Source organism: Rhineura floridana, chromosome 5, assembly GCF_030035675.1.
Source record: "Rhineura floridana isolate rRhiFlo1 chromosome 5, rRhiFlo1.hap2, whole genome shotgun sequence".
NCBI lineage: Eukaryota > Metazoa > Chordata > Lepidosauria > Squamata > Rhineuridae > Rhineura > Rhineura floridana.
This window is the reverse complement of record NC_084484.1, coordinates 132,294,217-132,316,868: the sequence shown is the minus strand read 5'-3', so window position 1 is coordinate 132,316,868 and position 22,652 is coordinate 132,294,217. Positions and strand designations below refer to the sequence as shown.

The 22,652-nt window shown below is 42.6% G+C and overlaps 1 protein-coding gene across 4 annotated transcripts in view; it reads left to right on the top strand.

Moving 5' to 3' along the window:
* The first annotated feature begins 2,027 nt into the window (after positions 1–2,027).
* Positions 2,028–22,652, top strand: part of CD96 (CD96 molecule) — a 58,505-nt gene continuing 37,880 nt past the window's right edge. For 3 of the 4 annotated variants that reach the window (XM_061629532.1, XM_061629530.1, XM_061629529.1), the window contains exons 1-3: positions 2,028–2,225; positions 5,015–5,437; positions 14,116–14,162. In XM_061629532.1, the coding sequence (XP_061485516.1) occupies positions 2,165–2,225; positions 5,015–5,437; positions 14,116–14,162 (531 nt within the window). In that variant the 5' untranslated portion in view covers positions 2,028–2,164. The remainder of the gene's footprint in view (positions 2,226–5,014; positions 5,438–14,115; positions 14,163–22,652) is intronic. The other variant, XM_061629533.1, reaches the window with a different exon arrangement.

Genomic DNA, 22,652 nt, shown 5'->3' with positions numbered 1-22,652 from the left:
CTCCAGTCTTCCTCCTGAGGTTCCATCCATTTTCTTTTCCAATTTAATTCACATTTCAGATTTTGGTTGGGCGGAGCAAAAGGAAGCAAAGTGGACAGGCCCAATCTAGGTTCCATTCAAATTGTAAGAAAGCCACATGTTTTAAGAGTATTTACCTTGATTCTTCTGTTTTTCAAACTGAATCACACCTACTACTACTGTAATATTATCAACAGTCACCCACTGGAGGCCCTATTCTGGACTGGGATCATAGCAGGGAGGCCCACACTACCGCCCTCTATGACTGTTGTTTACTAAAATAAAAACAATAGCACAATTCCCAATTGCAAGATTTTCATGTAGTTTGGTTTAGGGCAAGGATTTCATATATTAGAGAAGATAGTAATGCTTAGCATTTTATATAGGGCCTTAGACTGTTCACATACATTATCTCAGTAATTCTTACAAGAATCCTGCAAGGCAGGTCAGTGGTACCTTTGTGATTTGGGGGGGAAGGGCTGTCACCCCTTTCACAGCTTGAGGCAAGAGTTGAACCTGAATCATCATAGTTCACATCTTACAGCACAATCCTAAGTATGGCTGCTTTCACACTGCACTTTATTCCGGTATTCTGATCTGATAATTTGCGCCTTATATTTGATCTTTCACACGACGCACAAGCTAGCTCCAGAATTCTAGTGGAATGTAGTGGAAGTTTAGCACTAATTTCCGTGATAAATGATACCAGAAATAATCCGTTAGTGAGGCTGGGAACCTGGAAGATTGCAGGAGCTTTTTGTTAGCTGCAGCTGCTCATGTGACAGGCATCCCAGCATGCAGTGAGTTCCTGCCCTTTTAGTCACACGGGGTGGGAGGGGGTTGCTTGACGAACATTGTACCAGTATTCCGGCGTCAGCACAGATAGAAGCAGCATTTCCCACATACACCCGTCTTGATATAACTAAAACAATTTTAAAAGTCAGATCCTAAAGGGAGAGGGCTTGCATGGCGATGGGACGAGATCTTAGACCTCCTACACAGTGGGGAACAGTGTGCATGGGTGAGGGACGAAAACAAGCCATGTGAAAGACAGTTGTGTGAAATAAAGCTACTGTTCCTTAATGCAACAGGTACTGCAGTGTGAAAAGGATTTTAGAAATCAGAACAGAAGCGCTACCTTTTAAATCTGTTAAACTAACGCAATCGGCCCCATGTGTGAAAGCAGCCTTAGTCTGCTCAGAAGTAAGACCCATTCATTTCAATGGGTCTTATTTCCAGGAAAGTGGGCATAGGATTACAATATCCATCACTCCACTGTACCTAGCTCTAGATTTCAGTTCTCTGATTCTGACTGAATGTAAAAAGGAAAAAGCACAAGGATTTATTCTAACTCCACATAATAAGATCATGCATATGCACAACTTGTATACACCAGATTCTCGCACCCATCCTTTCAGTACTGTGGGCCTGATTCTGTGGAACTCCATCCCGGCTGAGATTAGACATGCCCTTCCCTTGACAATGGCCTTCGTTTTTTCAGCAGGCATTTAAATAAAATGTTCTGGTTTTATGATTAATTATAATTGATGTCATCTGTTGTATGCTTTTTAATATTTATGTGCACTGCTTAGAAATTTTGATATAAGAGGTATATAAATAGCGTAAATAAATAATAAATATATATTGCTAACGAGTACATGCTGTCTCGAGAATCTGATGTTGTCACTTGTCATGTCAAGTTATGTTATTGTTGTTAATAATGATGATGATAATTTTTATTGTTGTTGTTGTTATTACTGATTAAATTTTATATCCTGTCATTTCTCCTGAAGAAGCTCAGGGCAGTTTTAGAACTGAAAACTCAGGCTAAATGTGACAAAAATATTTTTACAATAGGGGCAAGGTTTTTTTGTCATGTGCTTCTTCTTTTTCAGGCAAACTGCATATGTATATATACATTTTTAAAAAAATAGCTACACACAGTGGTTTCCTGGAAGCATACATTTCCTCTCAGAGATGTGAAAGAGAAAGCATGAAACACAGAACCCATCATGTGAAGAGAAGAAACATTCTTCTGTTGTATATCTCACCACAGAGGACAAACTGTTTTTAACTTCTTTAAGACATCTGAATGTGTTCTATTTCTTTAAAAATATCCTTTCCTTTCAACAGGTGAAGGGTGAAGATGGAAATAAGATGGCCATTTCAGGCACTTTATTTGTTAATCCTCACACACTTTATCAATGGTAAGTTTGTTTTCTTCTGATAAAGTTGTTCCTGTTGTGTTGGCAAATCTGTTGTATGTCTCAGCTGAGGGTTGAACCCAAGGCTAGGTGATGGTGGTGGTGTCTCCTTCAAGCTGTAGATCTATAGTCCTGTTTCTTGGGAGCTTCCAACTAGATTCAGAGTTGGACACAAAGTACTGGATTAGTCTGACCTAGAGAGTGATCTGATCTAGACTAAAATTGTTTTGGTCCTTATGACAAACCATCATAACCATATGCGTTTTCTACTAACTATGGGATTAAAGATTCTTAATGTTTATTAATCAGTATAAAAGAATAAGTTAAAATTCCATTTTTAAAGGAAACTACTGGGTTACCTTACTGGTTTTTGGCGCCTCCGTGAATATAGACTTTGCACTGAAGTGTACAGAATGTAACACAGGAATGGGGAACCTCTGGTCCCTCAGATGTTGTGAGACTCTATCTCCCATCACCCCCACCGAGCATGGCCACTGGCCAGGGTGATAAGAATTGTAGTTCAACAATAAATATCTGGAGGGCCACATGTTCCCCACCATGATTTAACATTTTACAAGTAAGTATATTAATTGTAGAGCCTTGATAATGAATTGTAGTGATCTTACACAGCCTTTCCCCCATGCAGGGCTTGGTACGACAGAGGTCACCAACCTTTTGTGGGCCCTTGAGCTCATTTGCAAACCAGAGAAACTGTTGTGGGCACCATACACACATGTATATACACACACACACACCCCAAACAAGTAGACGCCACAGTCTACTATTGACAACATCAGAATTCTTCTTTCACGACTAATTTCAGCAGGGAGGGGGGCAGGGGAGGAGACCTTGCAGGTGTTACAGGGGTCAGTGTGTGGGGATAGGCAGATCTGCCAATGTTGGTTTTTCTCAGCTGTTTCAATTTTAAATCCAGTTCTCCACATTTACACATGAGTTTGCAATTTTTTTGTTAAAAATCCTCCTGAAAATTCATCAGTATTTTATGGCAAATGTCTCCTAATATACACATTTATATGCAATTTTGCCTAATATACACATCTTTGTAAGGGGATCTTCCCTAATATATTGCATTGTTGTACATTTCCACTATATACATTTTATGCTCACTTTACCCAGTACATACATGTTTGTACACATTACTTGGCTGACGAACTGCATGGCAAAATTTGGAGAAGTGCACATTTTGAAAGATGGCTGTGTTTCAGCTTGTATATTATTTCAGAAAGTGCAAATTAGCTAAGTTCGCCTTTAAAATTAGTCAATTCCCTCCCCCCCCATTCTTACCCCTGTGGTAGGATGTGACAAAAATCAATACAAAAAAAAGGCTGTGGTGCTATAGTAGTTCTGTCTGCTGCTTTTCCCTAGGCACCGCTGCACTAGTGGGGCAAGTCTGATGAATGGACTTGATCCTACCAGATAAGGCAAGCAGCTGAGTCTATTCTACAGGATTATAAGCCTAAAAACAGACCAGAGAGTCAAACTTGAGTCCCTCCATGCTTAACAAGTTTGTCCTGATAATAGCCCCCTCACAACAGCTTGAAAGATGGAGTTACTCAAGAGTTGTAGCACGTTTTGAGATAAAAGGGCTATTTTAAAAAGTTAAGTATTAAAATATTTATTCCTAATTCCCTGTTGATGTTGCACTTTGATCTTCATGCATGCTCTTAAGAATAATGCTCAGGAAGTATTTCCTGTGTAGAATTCTGTCAAAAGTGAACAGGTTTCCTGAATGCAAAATGCTGAACTGAGATCCCTTGACTGTTTCTAAAGTTCTTTATTACTCATGAGAAGAACATATACCCTTCATTTTAAAATGTCTCTTAAGGCTTGTTCATATAGCTTTAAAAGGCCAAGATAGCTAGATTTTAGGGCCAGAATAGAGCCCTTCAGTGGGTCTCTCTGTACCCTCTTAAGAACGTCTTAAAAAGACCTTCCTGGATCAGGCCAAAGGCCAATGTAGTCCAACATTGTGTTCTCACAGTGGCCACTGGCCAACCAGATGTCTATGAAAAAAATGGAAATGGACTGCCTCCAAGTCAATCCCAATTTATGACAACCCTATGAATAGGTTTTTCATGGCAAGCGGTATTCGGGGGAGAGTGTTACCATTGCCTTCCTCTGAGGCTGAGAGGCAGTGACTGCCCCAAGGTCACCCCGTGAGCTTCATGGCTGTGTGGGGATTCAAACCCTGGTCTCTCAGGTTGTAGTCCAGCAGTGCTACAGTGATCTTCCCATTTGTGATTCCCAGAAACTGATATTCAAAGGCATATGGCCTCTAGCAATGGAGGTAGAACATAGCCATAATGGCTGGTAGCCACTGACAGCCTTATCATCCATAGATTTGTATAATCTTATAAGACTATAAGAAGGGATCTCCAGGTGTCTCGTCCTTCTGAGGTGTGGTAGGTGGGAACAAGAGTCCTCTTACAGTCAGTGAAGGGGCAACAGAAGTAGAAAAGGGCTGCAGGGCCATGCTTTAGCCTCCCCACCTCACCCTAATCACCAGGCTCATGCCAACTTGCCCATGTTCTAGTGTTATGTCTGCAGTTGTGAGTCTTTCCTACTTAAGGAGGCTCTCAAGATTATTAATCAACTTGATCTTCCAGGGTCCTTAATGTCATGAGGAGGAAGAGAGAGAGAGTATTTGTGTGTGTGTACTGAAATTATATATATATAATTTCTACATCTCTTTTATGTGTTTTGAATTAGAAATGTATACATATAATAGAGCATGTGAAAATGACAGTGTGTGCATTTGTGTTGGCTTGCAGTCCAGTCCACTATCATCCTTAAAAATGAGGAAATTGTCTATGCCTTGCCTGGCAGTGATGTGACTCTAAGATGTAGCATCCTGAAAGGAAAGGAAATCCATATAACACAGACACAATGGTCAAAGATTCAAGATGGCCTGCCAAGGAGGATAGCTGTATACAACCCTCGCTATGGCACAGGATGCCATGAAACGACTTACAATTATTCTGTACGCTTCAGGAAGAACATCCACCATTGCTTGACACACTTCAACTGGACTTCCATCCACAACGAATCTACAGGAAACTCTCTAGAATGCAATCAATGGATTCTACAGCTGAGAAACATTATCCCTGAAATGTCTGGCTTGTACGAGTGCAGCTTTACTATATTTCCAACTGGAACAAGCAGCTCTGAAATCAATCTTGTTATCGGGAAGAGCGGTAAGCAACAGTGGCCACATTACAATTTGTTTTTAATGAGGGGCCAGTCTCTCTGTGTGTGTTTTAAAAAAGAAGCTAGCTCATGAAAACATAAGAAGAGCCTTCTGGATCAGGCCAATGACCCATATAGTCCAGCATCCTGTTCTCACAGTGGCCAACCAGTTGCCCATGGTTAGCCCGCAAGCAGAACCTGAGTGCAAGGAGCTCATTTACTATGACTCCAGATATACATTTGTATTGTTGGTGGGCTGTGTACCTTCCTGTTGCAAGTGTTGTGCTTCAGTGTACATTTTGGAAGAACTTCAAATGTTTCCATTCAGGGCAGGAACAATAAGGGTAGTGGTTAGAAATGGAGGTTTTATTTATTTACTTAAAATTTCTACCTGCCCTATTTTCCAAGGAAAGTCAAGGCGACCAAAAGATTAAATAGTCATACAGTATAAAACAAATAATATTCCAGATTAAACCCAATACAATAAAACACAAATTAACAAATCCAGCAGTCATTAAAGTAAACAAAAGCTGAGCCAGCACAAAAATTATTTCATCAGTGAAAAGTCATTAAAAAGCAACATCTTCCCCAGGTACCTGAAATAATACAATTTATTGTACTACAATAATACACTTAGCAGAGTGTTCCTTTGGCCTAGCCCTAACTGACACCAGCCTCGCACTCATGAGGTAGTGGGATCTGGAGCAGGACCACAGATGATGATCAATATTTGGTTGGGCATCTGGCTACAGAACTATTTACCATGAAAAATTAGATTAAAGGTAAAAGGAATATGACCGTTTATTTATTTATTAAAATTGTTAGTCGCTTTTCTTTGCAAAAGTGAACCCAAAGTGACTTACAATCAATAAAAATACGTAAACTACCATAAAAAACTAAAACAAATAAAAAGTTAAAGAACACAGTACATAAATATAAAAGGCAGTGGGGCAGTCCACCCTCTGTAAGAGGTTACATCAAAACCCCTCCAACCCCCAACCCCCAATTAAGAGCGAAATGCCTGGGAGAAAGAAATGCTTTCTGCCTGGCACCTAAAGATAGATGATGATGTGCCAGGTGTGCCTCCATAGGGAGAGGATTCCATAAACAGGAAGCCACCACTGAGAAGGCTCATTCTTGTGTCGCCACCCTCTGTACCTCCCTCAGAGGGGGCTCATGAAGAAGGGCCTCAGATGCCGGATATAGAATATTCTATACATATAGAATACTTGAAATGCTTGAAAGGTTGAAATAATGTGAATTCTCCAGGAATATCAGCATGACAGTCCCAATTCTCATACGGTAAACCCAGGGCTTTTTTGTGATGGTTCTCACTGTTATGGAGTATCATCACCTCTTTTTTTGCTGCCCATAGCACCCATTTTGTGCTGGCACCCATGGCACTTTTATCAAGATAGTACCAGCATCTCATTATAAAAAAGCACTGGGTAAACCTTTGTCTGGAGATGGTTGATATGACAAAAATGTTCTCCATTGCAGGTGCGGGGGGACACATTTTTGCATATAAAAAACTAATGTGTTGGGGACAAGGGCAGACTTGAAGCCTCTCCTTGATATCTAGTTTACTGTGTGAAGGGATGTTTTTATATGGAAAGAAGCTTCCTGGAAGATGTCTGTATGAGTCGAGAGAAGTTATGAGCACCTGAATGCTTGTGAAATCTTGGAAGCAGGATCACAGCAAGCAGACTATTTGGTTCTGATAATATCAGGGACATAGCTAACTGGGCTGATAAATACAATTTTTATTGTAATATACACACTGATCATTCTTAGTTCGGTGTTTCCTTCTATTTTGTCTTCCATGTTGGATAAGAATAAAGCCAAAAACATAAAGACTATCTGGTGAAGTTGGTAGAGCTTCTAGTGAAATGGATGGATTGTTTGAGATATGTCTTTATGTTTGCTCCTGATAATTTTATATCTTTCAAGCTTTGCTCTTCATTTCTTGCTGAAGTATGACTATCCCTGCCAACATTATCACAGTAACCACTGAAATTGGACAAAAGTCGGAGAACTGTTGTTCACAGTTGATTTATTCTTCTTCTCCGTCATAAAACAGCACTAACTCTTGTTGTCCGTTGCACTCCCTGGCAGAGAGTACAAAAAATAATAATAGCTAGCAAAAGAAATACATATTCCAGATTTGTCTTTTCACCCAACTGGGTTAGAAGATGCCCAGAGACCAAGTTGGAGGATGAAGGATATTAGTCATTGAGGAAACATGACTCCACATCAAAGTAAAACAAGCCCATCCGGAGGGAGCAAATCCACCCCAAATCACTGGGGACCGATAACTGGCAGACATGAAGGACCAAAGCCAAGGGAATGAGTGTTGCTGTAGAACTGGATCAAAGGAAGGATGACAAAATAAGACTGTTGGTGTAGCATTGTGAAAAGTGGAGAGCTGCAAAGTATTCAACTACTTAACCAACCTCTTCCTGACCTTAATTTAAACCACCTGGTCTGCATTCTTCCACTTGGGATGTTTATTGTTTACTAGATAACTGGCCTGTTTCTCCAGCAGGCATTGCCCTCAGATATGATGCTTAAAAACTGCAGTTCATCGGTACTATGCAAACAAGCCTAGTTGAGCTTCTGACATAATAACAAACCACAGTCCATTTAAACATGAAGCAAATGTTTCTCATCACTTCCTGGCATCTGTGTTAAAGGAGGACGGGGGGGGGGGGGGTGATGCAAACCTGAGGCTCATCCAGGCTCATTTCCACAATGGTAAACTATGGCTTGAACAAGACCGTTGTGAGTAGGGTTGCCAGGTTCTTGGCCTGAGACTGATCCTGTATCTTTAGGAGAAGAGAAAGTCAGCCAAGTGCAGGTGTTCTTGCAACACTGTAATGGGAAAAACCACAACGTGGAATTCTCCCTTCCCCCTGCACAACTTTTAAAGATACAGAAGACCTCTTGGTTTTTCCCATTACAGAGTTGCAAGAACACCTGCACTTTCTCTTCTCCTAAAGATACAGGATCAGTCTCAGGCCATGGACCTGGCAACCCTAATTGTGAGGCAATGCTGTACAGCAGGGATAGGAAAACTATGGCCATCCAGATGTTGTTGAACTGCAACTCCCATCATCCCTGATCACTGACTATGCTGGTTTGGGGCTGATGAGAGTTGGAATCCAACAACATCTGGACAGCCATATATTCCTCATCCCCGAGGTACCAGTAGGACAGGCCCAAGTCATCTTGCTTCCTGTGGTGAAGTATAAGATGGTATGCCCTCCCCATCCCATGTACAGAAGCCTGCTGGAGTGGCAGCTGAATCTTGCTTCAGCACAATTGAGGCACCAGGCCTGATTAGGGGAGAAGCCATGTGTCATATACAGCTATGTCTTTCACTAGAGGAGAATGGCTGGGGAGAATAGCCAGGGGGCTGTTCAAGAGGAACAGCCAAGGGGCTGCCGCTGCGGACTCCTAGCATCTGCTGCCTGAGATGGTTGTCTCATTCTGCCTAATGGTAGGGCTGGCCCTCTGTACTAATGAGGCAGGGTTTCTCTAGTATTTTGGATACAGAGTGAGGCCTTCTGATAGCACCCAATGCCCCCTTGTGTTGCACCAACACACTGTATAGAAACCAGCTGCTTCCATTTCAGTGGCTACCATTACAGCAGTGCAGGGGATAGAGTCAAGCGGCAGTGCTGGAGCAATTAGGTTTATGTGCAAGCAACAGAATGTTTATGCTGCATCTTGTACACTGCTGCCCCCACACAGCCAAATGGAGTGCTGGGTTGTGAAGCATGATTAAACAGCTTTAATAGGCGCACACAATTGCTCACTTGAGCAGTCTACTCTCCTGAGCCAAGAGCTGGAGACGCTGCAGAAAATACCACAGCAGCCACCATGAGCAAAAGGTCTTTGGCATGCAGTGCTGGCCAAATATTATTTGCTGCCTGAAGCAGAGCCAAAATAGCACAGCATGGCACCTCCTCCCTTTCTGAGGGGGCCAACACCTGAAATGTAAAAAGTCTTTGTAGACCATTCAAACTGCTGTTCTTGCATCTTACCACCCAGGGAACCTCAGGCCTGGGTGACCACTGCAGTCCTCCAAGCCCTTGGGACTCTCCAAAGAGCACACCTTTCCCCAGTCAGCCCCTTTCCCTGCACCATACCCCTCACCAGTTTGGCTTCATGCCCTCCTTTAATTTTTTGCCTTCCTGGAAAGGGTCCTTCAACTCTGATCATGCCTCTTGCCTGCCTGGAGAGGGATGTGTGAGTGTGTGTAGAACATTTAAATCCATTGCTCCACCCATTTTGCTCTGGCCCCACCCACCACTGGCATGTGGCCCCCTGGAAGGTTTCCCAGAAGGGAGTGTGGCCCTTGGGCTGAAAAAGGCTCACCACCCCTATTCTACATCATCTCTGAAGGAGCAAAATGCTACGACAGACAGACAGACAGACAGACAGACAGACAGACAGACAGACAGACAGATAGATAGACAGACAGACAGATAGATAGATAGATAGATAGATAGATAGATAGATAGATAGATAGATAGATAGATAGATAGATAGATAGATAGATAGATAGATAGATAGATAGATAGATAGATAGATAGATAGATAGACAGATGAAATGGAATGGACTGCCTTTGCACATACCATGGACTGCAAAAAAGACAAATAATTGGGTGTTAGAACAAATTAAACCAGAACTGTCACTAGAAGCTAAAATGATGAAACTGAGGTTATCATACTTTGGACACATCATGAGAAGACATGATTCACTAGAAAAGACAATAATGCTGGGGAAAACAAAAGGGAGTAGAAATTTATTTATTTATTAAATTTTTATACCGCCCCATAGCTGAAGCTCTCTGGGTGGTTCACAACATCAAAATATCAACATACAATTTAAAACCATACATTAAGCAATTTGAAAAAAAAATGACTCATTGAATTTCCAAAAAACCTATACTAAACTAAAATATTAAAATATTAAAATATAGAAAAAGAGGAAGGCCAAACAAGAGATGGATTGATTCCATAAAGGAAGCCACAGACCTGAACTTACAAGATCTGAACAGGGTGGTTCATGACAGATGCCCTTGGCGGTCACTGTCGTAATCAACTTGAAGGCACATAACAACAACACAACTACTACTACTAAATAATAATAATAATAATAATAATAATAATAATAATAATGAAATGAAATGAAATGAAATTGACTGCCTTCAAGTTGATCCTGACTTATGGCAACCCTATGAATAGGGTTTTCATGGTAAGCGATATTCAGAGGGGGTTTGCCATTGCCTTCCTCTGAGACTGAGTGGCAGTGACTGGCCCAGGGTCACCCGATGAGCTTCATGGCTGTGTGTGGATTCAAACCCTGGTCTCCCAGGTCATAGTCCAACACCTTAACCCAGCCTTTTTCAACCAGTGTGCCTCCAGATGTTGTTGCACCACAACTCCCATCAGCCTCAGCCAGCATTGCCAATGGTCAGGAAAGATGGGAGTTGTGGTCCAACAATATCTGGAGGCACACTGGTTGGGAAAGGCTGCCTTAACCACTACACCACACTGGCTCAGATAGATAGATAGATAGATAGATAGATAGATAGATAGATAGATAGATAGATAGATAGATAGATAGATAGATAGATAGATAGATAGATAGATAGATAGATAGATAGATAGATAGATAGATAGATAGATAGATAGATAGATAGATAGATAGATATCAGAAAGAGAATCTACAAACTCTGGTTACTATACAAATTTGCAAAGCAGTCTGTCTTTTTGAGTTCAGGCACTTATCTTCTGAATTAAAGAGCCACATATCACTGAAAATTGTTTCTGGGTTATGCTTAATGAAGACTGCCCTTGAAAAATTCTCCTAAGTCAATTCTGTCAAAATTTATCAAAGGTTGTTTGCCTTAATCCAGAAAATAGAAAAAGCTATTTAGGAATACATTCATGAAAAGACCAAATTAATATCTCTAGCAATAGCTCAAATCCTAATAGAATCAATAAAAAAATACCTATACATACAATATGACAGTTTTTAAGATAATCCACCATATACAGATACAGATATAGAATCAATGGAAAGGAGTTTATATTGAAATGGGGAGATGAAGTACCAATGACCTTAAACCAAAGTCTAACCATATCTCATTAAACTACTGAACATTCTTCAACCCAGTCTCTGCAGGTTCATGATGATTTTTAGACATATCAGTCTTTGGTGAGCTGCCCATGTGATGTGTACCTAGAATGTGATGAATCCGATATTCAAAATGGCATACTACTGAAAACACTGATTTTCAAGCATTTCCTGTTGAAAGTCCACATCAAAATCCAGAGTGAATCCTCTACATTCAGGGGCCTTCACACAACCAGATAATTGTGGTCTAATGTGCTTTAAATCAATGAACAGTGTCTTTTCCTTGTGGCTAAAATGGTCACGAAAATCTGCCTTCTTTCAGGTCTATGCTGGATCACCCAACCCAAACCCTAATGTATTAATGTACCTGACTAGAATAAATTAGCTGTCTGCCCTGAAAACCAATGGTAATATTGCAAGGAAGCAGTGATTGACATCTCAACTGCTGTTATAATATTGACAAAAATTCAGGGTGACCAAAGTTAACAGCCATTGAGCTTCTGGTACTTATGAAGCTATTTGCCTCCCCTGCTTTTTTCTGAAGAAGTATTAGGTCCATTTCTCAAAGCCAGTGGATAATTACCTTAGATGTGGTTGTCTGTTGCAACCATTTTCTGTCTTGAGTTGTTGCTCTGGACAGTTCTCCTTTCAGTAAAGAAGCTGATCCAGAACAGAGATTCATGCAAACTATCAAAGGTAATACTTGCTGCTACATGCTTTAAAGTAAATCCTTTTGAATGTAATTTGTGGTGCAGGAAAGAATGTCTCAGTTATGAGATGCTTGTGAAGCACTGAAATAATATATTAAATCTTTAAAGATGCCATTTTAATGAACTGATGGATATTGAGAATGCTCATTACACAACTCCCTATTTCAGGAGCCTCCTTTCAGGAGTCAAACCAATTCATGGAACTCAGAATGCAGTGGAGATTTTTGTGGAAGAGATTTGAGGGGAGGCAAGATACTTGTCACTCAGTGTCAGAAAGTTGACAAAACAGAAGGTGATGTGACATGTAGCAGAGATTTCCTGCTTTGCTTATCTGATATAGAAATGGCTTTTGAGTTTTATATAGATTGTAAAAGGAGGGATTCTGTTTACCACTGTCCTTGGTAGATTAACAGAATGACTGCATTGCCATTGTGTCCTAAGTGTATAAATAGATTTTCTACTGGGGAGTTTGAGTGAACAAAGGCAAGCCAATTATGTGAGGGAAAGTAATGTCTGCCTTTTAAAGCCTCAGAAAATGCAACTCTCTCTTGGCTCTGCTTTACAGCATCACAATCCTGGGTACATTTGGCATAATCCAAAATCCTCTGATGTTCTGACATACCAGGGCTTCTTCCCATTCTCAAGCAGTGGCTTATTGATGTCTGGGGTGTTTTAATAGCTATCCATGTATTGGAATTCTCTGTGCTAAATTGGCATCTGAGCTTGAGGTGGGGTACTCCGAGGATAGTTGCATCAACTTCTTGTACAATCTCAGCCTACCTACCCAAAGAGCATCACCACAGACAGAAAATTGCCTTAGATCCCAACATAGCATAATGATAATTGAAGAGAGTTCATAGAAGGACTTCCACCTTGGCACTCCCTGTGACCCTCAAAAAGTCTCTCAGGAAGAACATAGAAAGCTGCCTTTTGCAGAGTCAGACATCTAGCTCAGGTCCACACTGATTGGCAGCAGTTCCCCACGGTTTCAGACAGATGCTCTGCCACTGAACTACAGAAGAGTTGGGGGGGTCCTAAAAATGTGGGGTGGGGCTCAGGGGGCTGTTCAAGGGAGGAAAGGACAGCTCTGGGGACTTCTTTAAATTATTTTAGGATCCAAGCTCAATTCTGTCCAATTCTTCTCTCAGCAGCCATCTATGCCCCCCACCATTAAAGAGGCTTTCTAAAGGATGGAAGTGGCTAGGCTAGCAGAACCAGAGGAATAAAAAAGTTCCTTCAGTTATTTTAGAACCCAAAACTCTCTGTGGATTGCCCTTCAGATTTTGGCACAAAGAGAAATAAGTAGAACCTAATCCCACTCATAAGAACATACGAAGAGGCTATTGGATCAGGCCACTGGCCCAACTAGTCCAGCATCCTGTTCTCACAGTGGTCAACCAGATGTTCATGGGAAGCCCACAAGCAGGACCTGAGTTCAAGAGTGCTCTCACCTCCTGCAGTTTCCAGAAACTGGTATTCTGAAACATACTGCCTCTGACTATGAAGACAGAGCATAGCCATCATATTACACTCCCCCGTAATAGTTTCCAGTGTGGAATTGAAACCACAAGGAAGACTGAGCACTAGAAAATATGCCTGGTATTTGTCATGAAAGTACCCAATAAGCAGGGAATAGTGGGCTATTGAGAATCCTCATATCTATAGTGCTGCTCTTGAACTTCATCTCTGTGTCATCATTATGACCACATGTGCTTTTCTTTTAATCTGATTCATAAAAGCAAAATAAAGATTGTTGTGCAAGAACTTGCAGTGCTAATGTAGTTGCTGTCTAATTAATGTAAATGTGTGTTTCCTTTCTGTGCTCAAGTGAAACCAGAAATCTCTATTGGCCTCCAAGCAAGTTTCACGGGAGAGGTGAGTGAATTTACAAATACATGAGTTACAAATACATGAGTTTATGTTCAGCAGTATCTTTCAGTCATCCAGTCAAATGGGACAAAAATGAGAACTCAATCAGAGAAAACAACAACTGTGCAACTGATTTGGATACTTTTTGTTGGTTTTTTGGAGCTTGGACTCATCCAGCCATAATTTCCTCCTAGTAATTATGTGGCCTTCAGCTGGTTTTCTGAGTCTTTGAAGGAGAGGATTCAGAATGCTAGGGACTTATTGTCTTTAAGTACTGTTTCCTTGATATCTCCAGTGTACAAGAATAGAAAAGAACACCGTATCACTATGAGAAATGTTGCCATGTTTTATTATCATCATCATCATCATCATCACTACCACCATCATCATCATTTATTACCTTTATCTGGAGGTTGAACTCAATGGCCTTTAGGCCCTTTCCAACTCTACTATTCTTCGATTCTATGATCTCATTCTTGCCCTTTGCTCACATGTAACCTTTCTCAGGATTTACCTTCAAGATTCTCTCACCACAGGGAAAGGTCTATAGCTTAGTGTTAGAGCATCTGCCTTGATTGCAGAAGGTACCAGGTTCAATTCCTGGCATCTTCAGGTAGAGCTGGGAATGCGCCCTGAAGAGCTGCAGCTAAGCTAGATTGACCAATGGTCTGATTCAGTATAAGGTAGTTTCTTAGTCATCTCCCCCCCCTCCAAGCACACATATTGCTTTATTATTAATGGGTCCCTGTGATGGAAATTGACTGTTTAAAAAACTAAAACCCTGTATATGGTTGACTTGGGGATTACAGGGTTAATTTATTGCCTGACTCATAGCCTGTCCTGTCCAGAAGAACAACTTGCTAGGTGTCACAATTTAATTAGGAAAAGTTGGTTGCAGATAAGCCATGTCTGCAGTAAGATCAAGACAATTTTTTTCTTGCTTTGAAATGTTTGTGGATTGAGAGGCAATCAAAAGTAACTCCAAGCTATAACCAGCCAGCTTCTTGCACTGGTATTCAGATCAGGTAGGATCTTACAAAGATGATTGATTATCTGTACTGGAGAATGAAGGGTTGCATAGTTATAAGTCTTTAGTTTAGGGACTGTTACTTTTCTCTACTTTTACTCCATTTTGAGCATTGATTTGTTTGCATGTAACCATTCCTATGTTAAAACCTTTTTTGTCAGAACTACCCTTTTTATCCTTTTTGCAATTTTCTTTTACCTTAATTCATAAATCCTTTGTGGCCTCCGTTACTTTAAACCACCCCACGTACAAAAATCTGCATGCCTTTATGTACACTGTTCTCCTAATACATGTGTGGATTTTTGTACAGAATTTGGCCTGAAATTCTGGCACCTTCTGCAATCAAGTCTGACTTGTGAAATGTTCTCTTTAAAAAACCTGTACAAAAATCTGCGTGCATTTATGCACACCGTTCTCATAATACGTGTATGTGGATTTTTGTACAGAATTTGGCCTAAAAGACGCATTTCTGGGAGCAATTATCCCAAATACAAAGTAGTTTTCTACATAATTTTCACTAGTATAGGCATTTTTGTGCACACTTTTTGGTTGGAGAACTGCCTCAAAACATTCTGAGAAGTGTGAATTTTGAAGGTTAGCTGTGTTTCAGGAAGACTCTAGGAATAGTGGGGAGGGGTAGAACTTTGCATGCTCAGCCTCGCACTCATGTATTGCTTGTAAACACAAGTGGAATTCCTGCAGCGGGCTTCGGCATAGATTATTTCTGTCAGGAATAGGACACACGCTCATGACTCTTATTTCAGGGCACACTTTGAGTTTTTCTGGGTTTACTAGCATCCTGGAGCTTTCTTGACCTGCATTGTCCTACTATTCTCTAACTGTGGGGAAATTTCTCAACAAATACCACCTCTTTACCTGCATGACCTGCTCCTGAGGGTACCCCAGCTGCACCCTGGCACTTGTACTGTGAGGGGAATGAAGATCTGGCCAAAACAGACTCAATTGCAGAAGGTACCACAAAAAGAAGTGGAAATGGAGCAAACTGAGCTTAGGCTTGGAGAAATGAGAAATTGAAATTGACAGATTTGTCCATCCCTACCTCCTATACACATGGGGGCTCCTTGCACAATATAGTACACCGGAAGATCAGGGTTATAAATTGCATGGGGAGCCTCCTCAAGTATAGGAGGTTCCCAACTTCAGAAAATGGCCCACCAATGTGTAGAGGGGGATGAGGATGGTAATGGGGATGACACTTTGTGTACTGGTACCTGCTCATATATTGTTTTTGCACACGAGTAGAATACCTGAAGAAGGCTCCATTTGTTGTCCTTTTTAATTAGGCCTTTTAAATCTACCTTTCCCAGATTTAAAAAATTACTTATTTTTCTTTTTTCTTTTTATTAAATAATATAAATTTTATTTTTTCATTTAAACATGGTTTATCTGGCCAAATTCAGATCAGAGCATATGATGGAAGCATTCTCCTAAGTTAGTTGTGCTTGAAAACAGGCACCCATGGTTTAATGCCTACGTTGGTAGCCTAAGGAGCAGTCATTTGAGTATATTGTTATACATATCTCTGTCCATCTTCTTTTCTCTTTCTTATCTTCAGTTTTCTACCCAAGTAGAACAGTTAAATAAATTGTTTATATGGCCAATGGGTGGGGGCAGTAAAACAAAAATCACTCTTCTAAGCTCTCCAAAACTGCTGGAAATGTTAAGTCTCTATCTATATTGTGTACCTCAGACCACCTTCAGTTTGAAACCTCAGTTAACGAAATACTCCACAGGTATAAACAAGTCTATGAAAGCAAAAACATTTTTAAACAGCTCACCTTTCTCTAGGCAGCTTAGCATTTTGCACTGCGTGCATCAAGAAGACCAAGGCTCTCTTGATACGTCCTCATGTTTAGCACTGTCAGCAGGAGACCAAACCACATCCTCTATTCTTTTAGACAAACTGCATGTCAGACAGAGCCACAGCTATGAGAACTGTTTCCTTCATAGTATGAATTATTTGAGTCCTAACAGTTTAATAGTTTTATTACACATTCAACTTTGTACAAAAATGTTCAGGGTGATTATGGGGCAGAGGATCAAAGCCTGAATGTTTTCAAAATTTGACTTACCATATTAACCTTGACGTATTCAGATGTCTTATTGATTGATTTGATATAGCACTTTCACTGTGGTGATTTGCCCTTTGGGGAAGGAGGAAGACAGCAAGGGAGGCAGGCAAAGACAACATCTGAGCCTACTTCAGTCAGACAGTCCCCTCCCCACCACAGAGCAACTTTACATTGTACATCATTTATTTGTTTTGGTATTTTAAAAGTTTAAACTGCCTTGGGTGCGCTGGCAGAAAGGTAGCATAGAAAGGTAGCATAGAAATGCAATAAATAAGTGCAAGAGAACAAGTCTTTGTTCTGAGGAGCTAACAATGTAAAATCTCCTGTAGAGAAAACAACAGAGGACGGGGGTGTGGAAATGGAGTAAGAAGTATACAGAGGAAGAATGTCCCATTATTTCAGTTGCACAAGGTTAGCTTAGTTACAAGCTGCAACTATGAGAAGCCAGTGTAATTTACACCGGCTTAAGTAAAATATGTCAGATCCAAACACTGCTTAGTATGCAGAGAAGCTTTATAAGAGAAAGCTGGCATGCATGCCTTCTAAATCTCCAGAGGGAGAGGTGTATGTGGAGAGGCTGCTTCTGAAGCCAAAGAGAGCTCTGGAAGCCAGAGGCCCTACGTTTGTGTGGAAGGAATTATTCTAAAGCAAATGTGTAGACCCTTTGCCTGCCCGGATGCTAACGAGCTACAACCTCCATCATCCCTTGCCATTGGCTATGCCTGCTGTGGCTAATGGGAGTTGTAGTTCAGCAGACAAAGGTCCCCACACCTGTTCTAAAGACAAGAGCCTTCACAAGAGTTCTTAAATTCTAGCCATGGAGGCAGCATGGAAGCAGCATGGAAGCCCAATCATTAAAGGTTCGTGATCATGAATGAGGAGAAGTGCAACCAGGTTGAGTGGAATGTGCTTACAGTCCCCCTTCAGACCTTCCCACTCAATATTAGTAGGTTTTGTTGATGGCTTCTTGCTGGGTTCATATCAGGTATTTAGGAGGAGACTTAGTAAGGAGGAACATGGGTGATGCCACCCCAGTTTCAGTGATCATGGGTAGAAGGAGGTATAGCCATGGGGAGGTGGTGAACTACCATAAAAGACCAGGGCAAGGCTATCTATGCCTTGCTCTCACTCCTCTCATGGACAGGTTCCTCGCTGCTCATCTGCTGTGCCCACTGGCCTGTGTGTGCTGTTGTTGAACGCCAGATCGCTACACAATAAGACCACACTCATCCATGATTTGATAATTGATGAAGGTGCTGATTTGGTGTGCAGTCCTGAGACCTGAGTGGGTGAGCTGGGAGGAGTTGATCTGGCCCAGCTTTGCCCACCTGGATATTTGGTGCAACACCAGCACAGACTGCAGAAATGGGGGGGAGGGGTTGCTTGGGTCTACAGAACTTCCATCTCTGTCACTAGGAAACCACTCTGTCTTGGAGCTGGCTGTGAGGCCTGTACATGGTTTTGAGCCAAGGAGACAGGAAACTAGGGTTGCTGCTGGTGTACCGTCCACCCTTCTGCTCAGCAGCTTCTCTGACGGAGCTGGCGGAGGCCATCTCAGCTGTGGTATTGGAGGAATGCAGAATGATAGTCCTGGGTGATTTCATTGTCCATGCTGAGGCTGCCTCTAGTGTTCTGTCTCGGGACTTCATGGCCCCCATGATGACCATGGGGCTGTCTCAAGTTGACACCGGACCAACACATAGGGCAGGGCACACCCTCAACTTGGTTTTTGCCCTAGATGGGGGAAGGGGTGGTCTAGAGATAGGGAGGGTGGATGTTACCCCATTGTCATGGTCAGACCACTTCCTGGTGAAGTTTAGACCTATGGCTCTGATCCTCCCTTGCAGGAGTGATGGGCAGATTAAGATGGTCCACCCTCAGAGTCTAATGGAATCCACTGGATTCCCGGATTCCCTTGGGGAGTTCCCAATAGATAGAGCAGGTGACCCTGTTGAAGCCCTTGTCATGCTGTGGAACAGCGAGGCGTGTCGGTCTCTTGACCTAGTTGCTCCTGAGTGCCTTCTCCAGCATTGTGGAAGCTGGTTTGCACCCTGGTACACCAGTGAAACAGGCTGGATGACAGCTAGAGTGCAAGTGGTAAAAGACGTGCTGTGAGGCTGATTGGGCATTAGTAAAACATCATAACCATGCCTATGTTCGCAGCAAATAAGGGCGGCAAAGAAGATCCACTTCTCTGCCACCATCGCATCCTCAAGTAGCCGTCCAGTGGAGCATTTCTGGATTGTCAGGGGTCTGTTGACATCAACTCCAGGAAATGGAGTTTTAGACCCTTCGGAGGCCTACTGTGAATTGTTTGCAAGGCACTTTGAGGGTAAAGTTGCTCTCCTCCATAGCAATATTAATGCCTCATCAACATCTACTGTAGTCCCCAGTGAGGTGTCCAGTGCTGCAACATCTGCTGCAACTTCTTGGGAACAGTTTCAGTTGATGCAGTTTGATGACGTGGACAAGTTGTTTGCGATAATGCAACCAGCAACTTGTCCTCTCGACCCTTGCCCTTCCTGGCTTCTTAAAGCTTGCAGGGTGTGGTCAACTCATCACTGAAGGAGGGAATGGTTCCAGCCACCCTGAAAGAGGCAGTGATTCAACTACTCCTGAAGAAGCTCACCCTGGACCCATTGGACCCATTGGTTGGTGACAACTATCGCCCAATCACACATCTTAGGGAAGGTGATTGAGAGGGTTCTGGCGCAGCAGTTGCAAGTACTCTTAGATGAAACAGATTATCTTGACCCATTCCAGTCTGGGTTCAGGCCTGATTATGGGACTGAATCAGCCTTGGTCGCCCTGATGGATGACCTTTTTCAGGAGAAGGACAGGGGAAGTGCAGCTGTGTTATTCTTACTTGATCTCTCAGCGGCTTTTGATACCATTGACCATGGTATCCTTCTGGACTGACTTGGTGAGATGGGCATTGGAGGCACAGTTTCATTGTGGTTCCAATCCTATCTCCAGGGTCATTTTCAGAGAATAGCATTGGGCGATTGTATTTCAGCCCCCTGGCAGTTGTGCTGTGGGGTGCCATCTTGTTCCCCATGCTGTTTAACTTCTATATAAAGCCCTTAAGAATGGTCATCAGGAGATTTGTGGCAAGATGTCAGCAGTACACTGATGATACCCAGCTCTATTTCTCTGTAACATCTGAGTCAGGAGAAGCCATGCAAGCCCTGGACTGGTGCCTGGACTCTGTGGTGGGCCAGTTGAAGGCCAATAAACTGACTCTCAATCCTAGCAGGACGGATATGCTGTGGGTTGTTGGTTCCTGAGTTCAGATAATTGGTCAGTTGCCTGCTTTGGATGGGGTCGTACTTCCTCTGAAAGTCTATTTTTATGATGTTTTAAAGTGTTTTTAGTGCTTTTGTTTGCTGCCCTGGGAGAAAGGGCAGGATATAAATCAAATCAAATAAATCAATCAATAATAGGGTTGCCAGGTCTTCAAGTTTTGCCCAGAACCTCTGGTTTTTGGGGGTCCTCTCTCTGGGTGAGTCACCTTAATCTCCAGACTCTTAACTTTTTTTAAAAAAAGTTTCTAGGTGGTCTGCTTCAAAAGATATAACACAAAATGTCAGGCTTTCCCCACAACTTCTATTAGTACCGGCTGCTCTAATCCTTGCCCTTTCAGGTTTTTAGCCAGTAAGTGGAGTCAGGGTTGTGATTGACACAATTTGTTGACCCCCAGGCAATAGCTAACCCACAATTTCCTTTTCCTGCTTGTCTCACGTCAGGAATTCAGTAAATATATAGCTTTCAGCAGCCTAAAGGGTGCTATCTCTGTACAGGATTGGAACTTTCTTCTGAGTATACATGCATGATTGCACTACAACAGAAGATCACTTATTATGAGCTGCAAGGACAGACTGGGTGAGGGGATCAAGGTGGTGGTAAATGCATCCTTGGAAGAGGGCATAATGCCATCAGCCCTCAAGGAGGCAGTAATAAACCCAATTTTAAAGAAGCCCTACTTGGATCCCCAAGATTTGAACAACTTTTGCCCAATCTCAAATTTACCATTCCTGGGCAAGGCGGTTGAGCGGGTGGTGGTGAAGCAGTTGCAAGCGCATTTGGAGGAAACAGATTATCTAGATCCATTTTAGTTAGGCTTCAGGCCTGGACATGGGACTGAAACAGCCTTGGTGGATGATATGAGGAGAGCATTAGATAGGGGTGAATGCACCGTCCTCATCCTCCTGGATCTCTCAGCGGCTTTTGATACCGTTGACCACGTTATCTTTCTGGACTGCCTGGAGAGGTTAGGCATAGAGGGCACTGTACTGCAGTGGTTCCATTCCTTCCTGGTAGGCACCAGAGAGTGGCACTGGGGGATGAGGTTTTGGACCCTTGGCCTCTCACTTGTGGGGTGCCACAGGGCTCCATCCTCTCCCCGATGCTATTTAACATCTATATAAAGCCGCTGGGGGCTATCATCAGGAGATTTGGGCTGCAATGTCACCAATATGCTGATGACACACAGCTCTATCTCTCATTTAAATCTTCACCAAGAGTGGCTGTAGAAACCCTATCCAAGTGCTTGGAGGCGGTGAGTGGCTGGATGGGAAGGAATAAGCTGAAGCTGAACCCTGACAAAACCGAGGTACTGTTCGTGGGAGACAAGGGAAGATTGGGGGATTTGGAGCTGGTGCTCAATGGGGTACAATTGCCCCTGAGAGACCAGGTCCGCAGCCTGGGGATCATTCTTGACTCCCAACTATCCATGGCCTCGGCTGTAAGCTGGGCGGCGCTGTATCAACTCCATCTGATATGGAGGCTGCGCCCCTACCTTCCCAATCATCTGCTCCCATCGGTGGTACATGCCCTGGTCTCCTCTCGGCTAGACTACTGTAATGCGCTCTACGTGGGGCTACCCTTGAAAACGGTCCGGAAGTTGCAACTGGTACAGAATGCGGCGGCACGCCTGATTAAAGGCAGCCGACGACAAGATCATATCACTCCAGTGCTAAAAGAGTGCACTGGTTACCAGTTGCTTACTGGGCCCAATTCAAGGTGTTGGTTTTGACCTTTAAATCCCTACACGGTTTCGGCCCAGTCTATCTGAAGGAGCGCCTCCAGCGTCATCAGCGATGCTGCCCAACAAGATCAGCCTCAAAAGACCTTCTCTCCATCCCACCAGTTAAAACAGCCAGACTGGTGAGGACTAGGGAGAGGGCTTTTTCAATTGTGGCCCCCACCCTGTAGAACTCCCTCCCAAATGATTTCCGCCGTGCCCCTTCTATGATGAGTTTCCGCCGAGCCTTGAAGACCTGGCTCTTCAGGCAGGCTTTTGGGGTGGGCTAGGTTTTGCTATTATTGCTTCAGATTTTTAATGTTTAATGTATTTGTACCTTTTATTTTGTACGT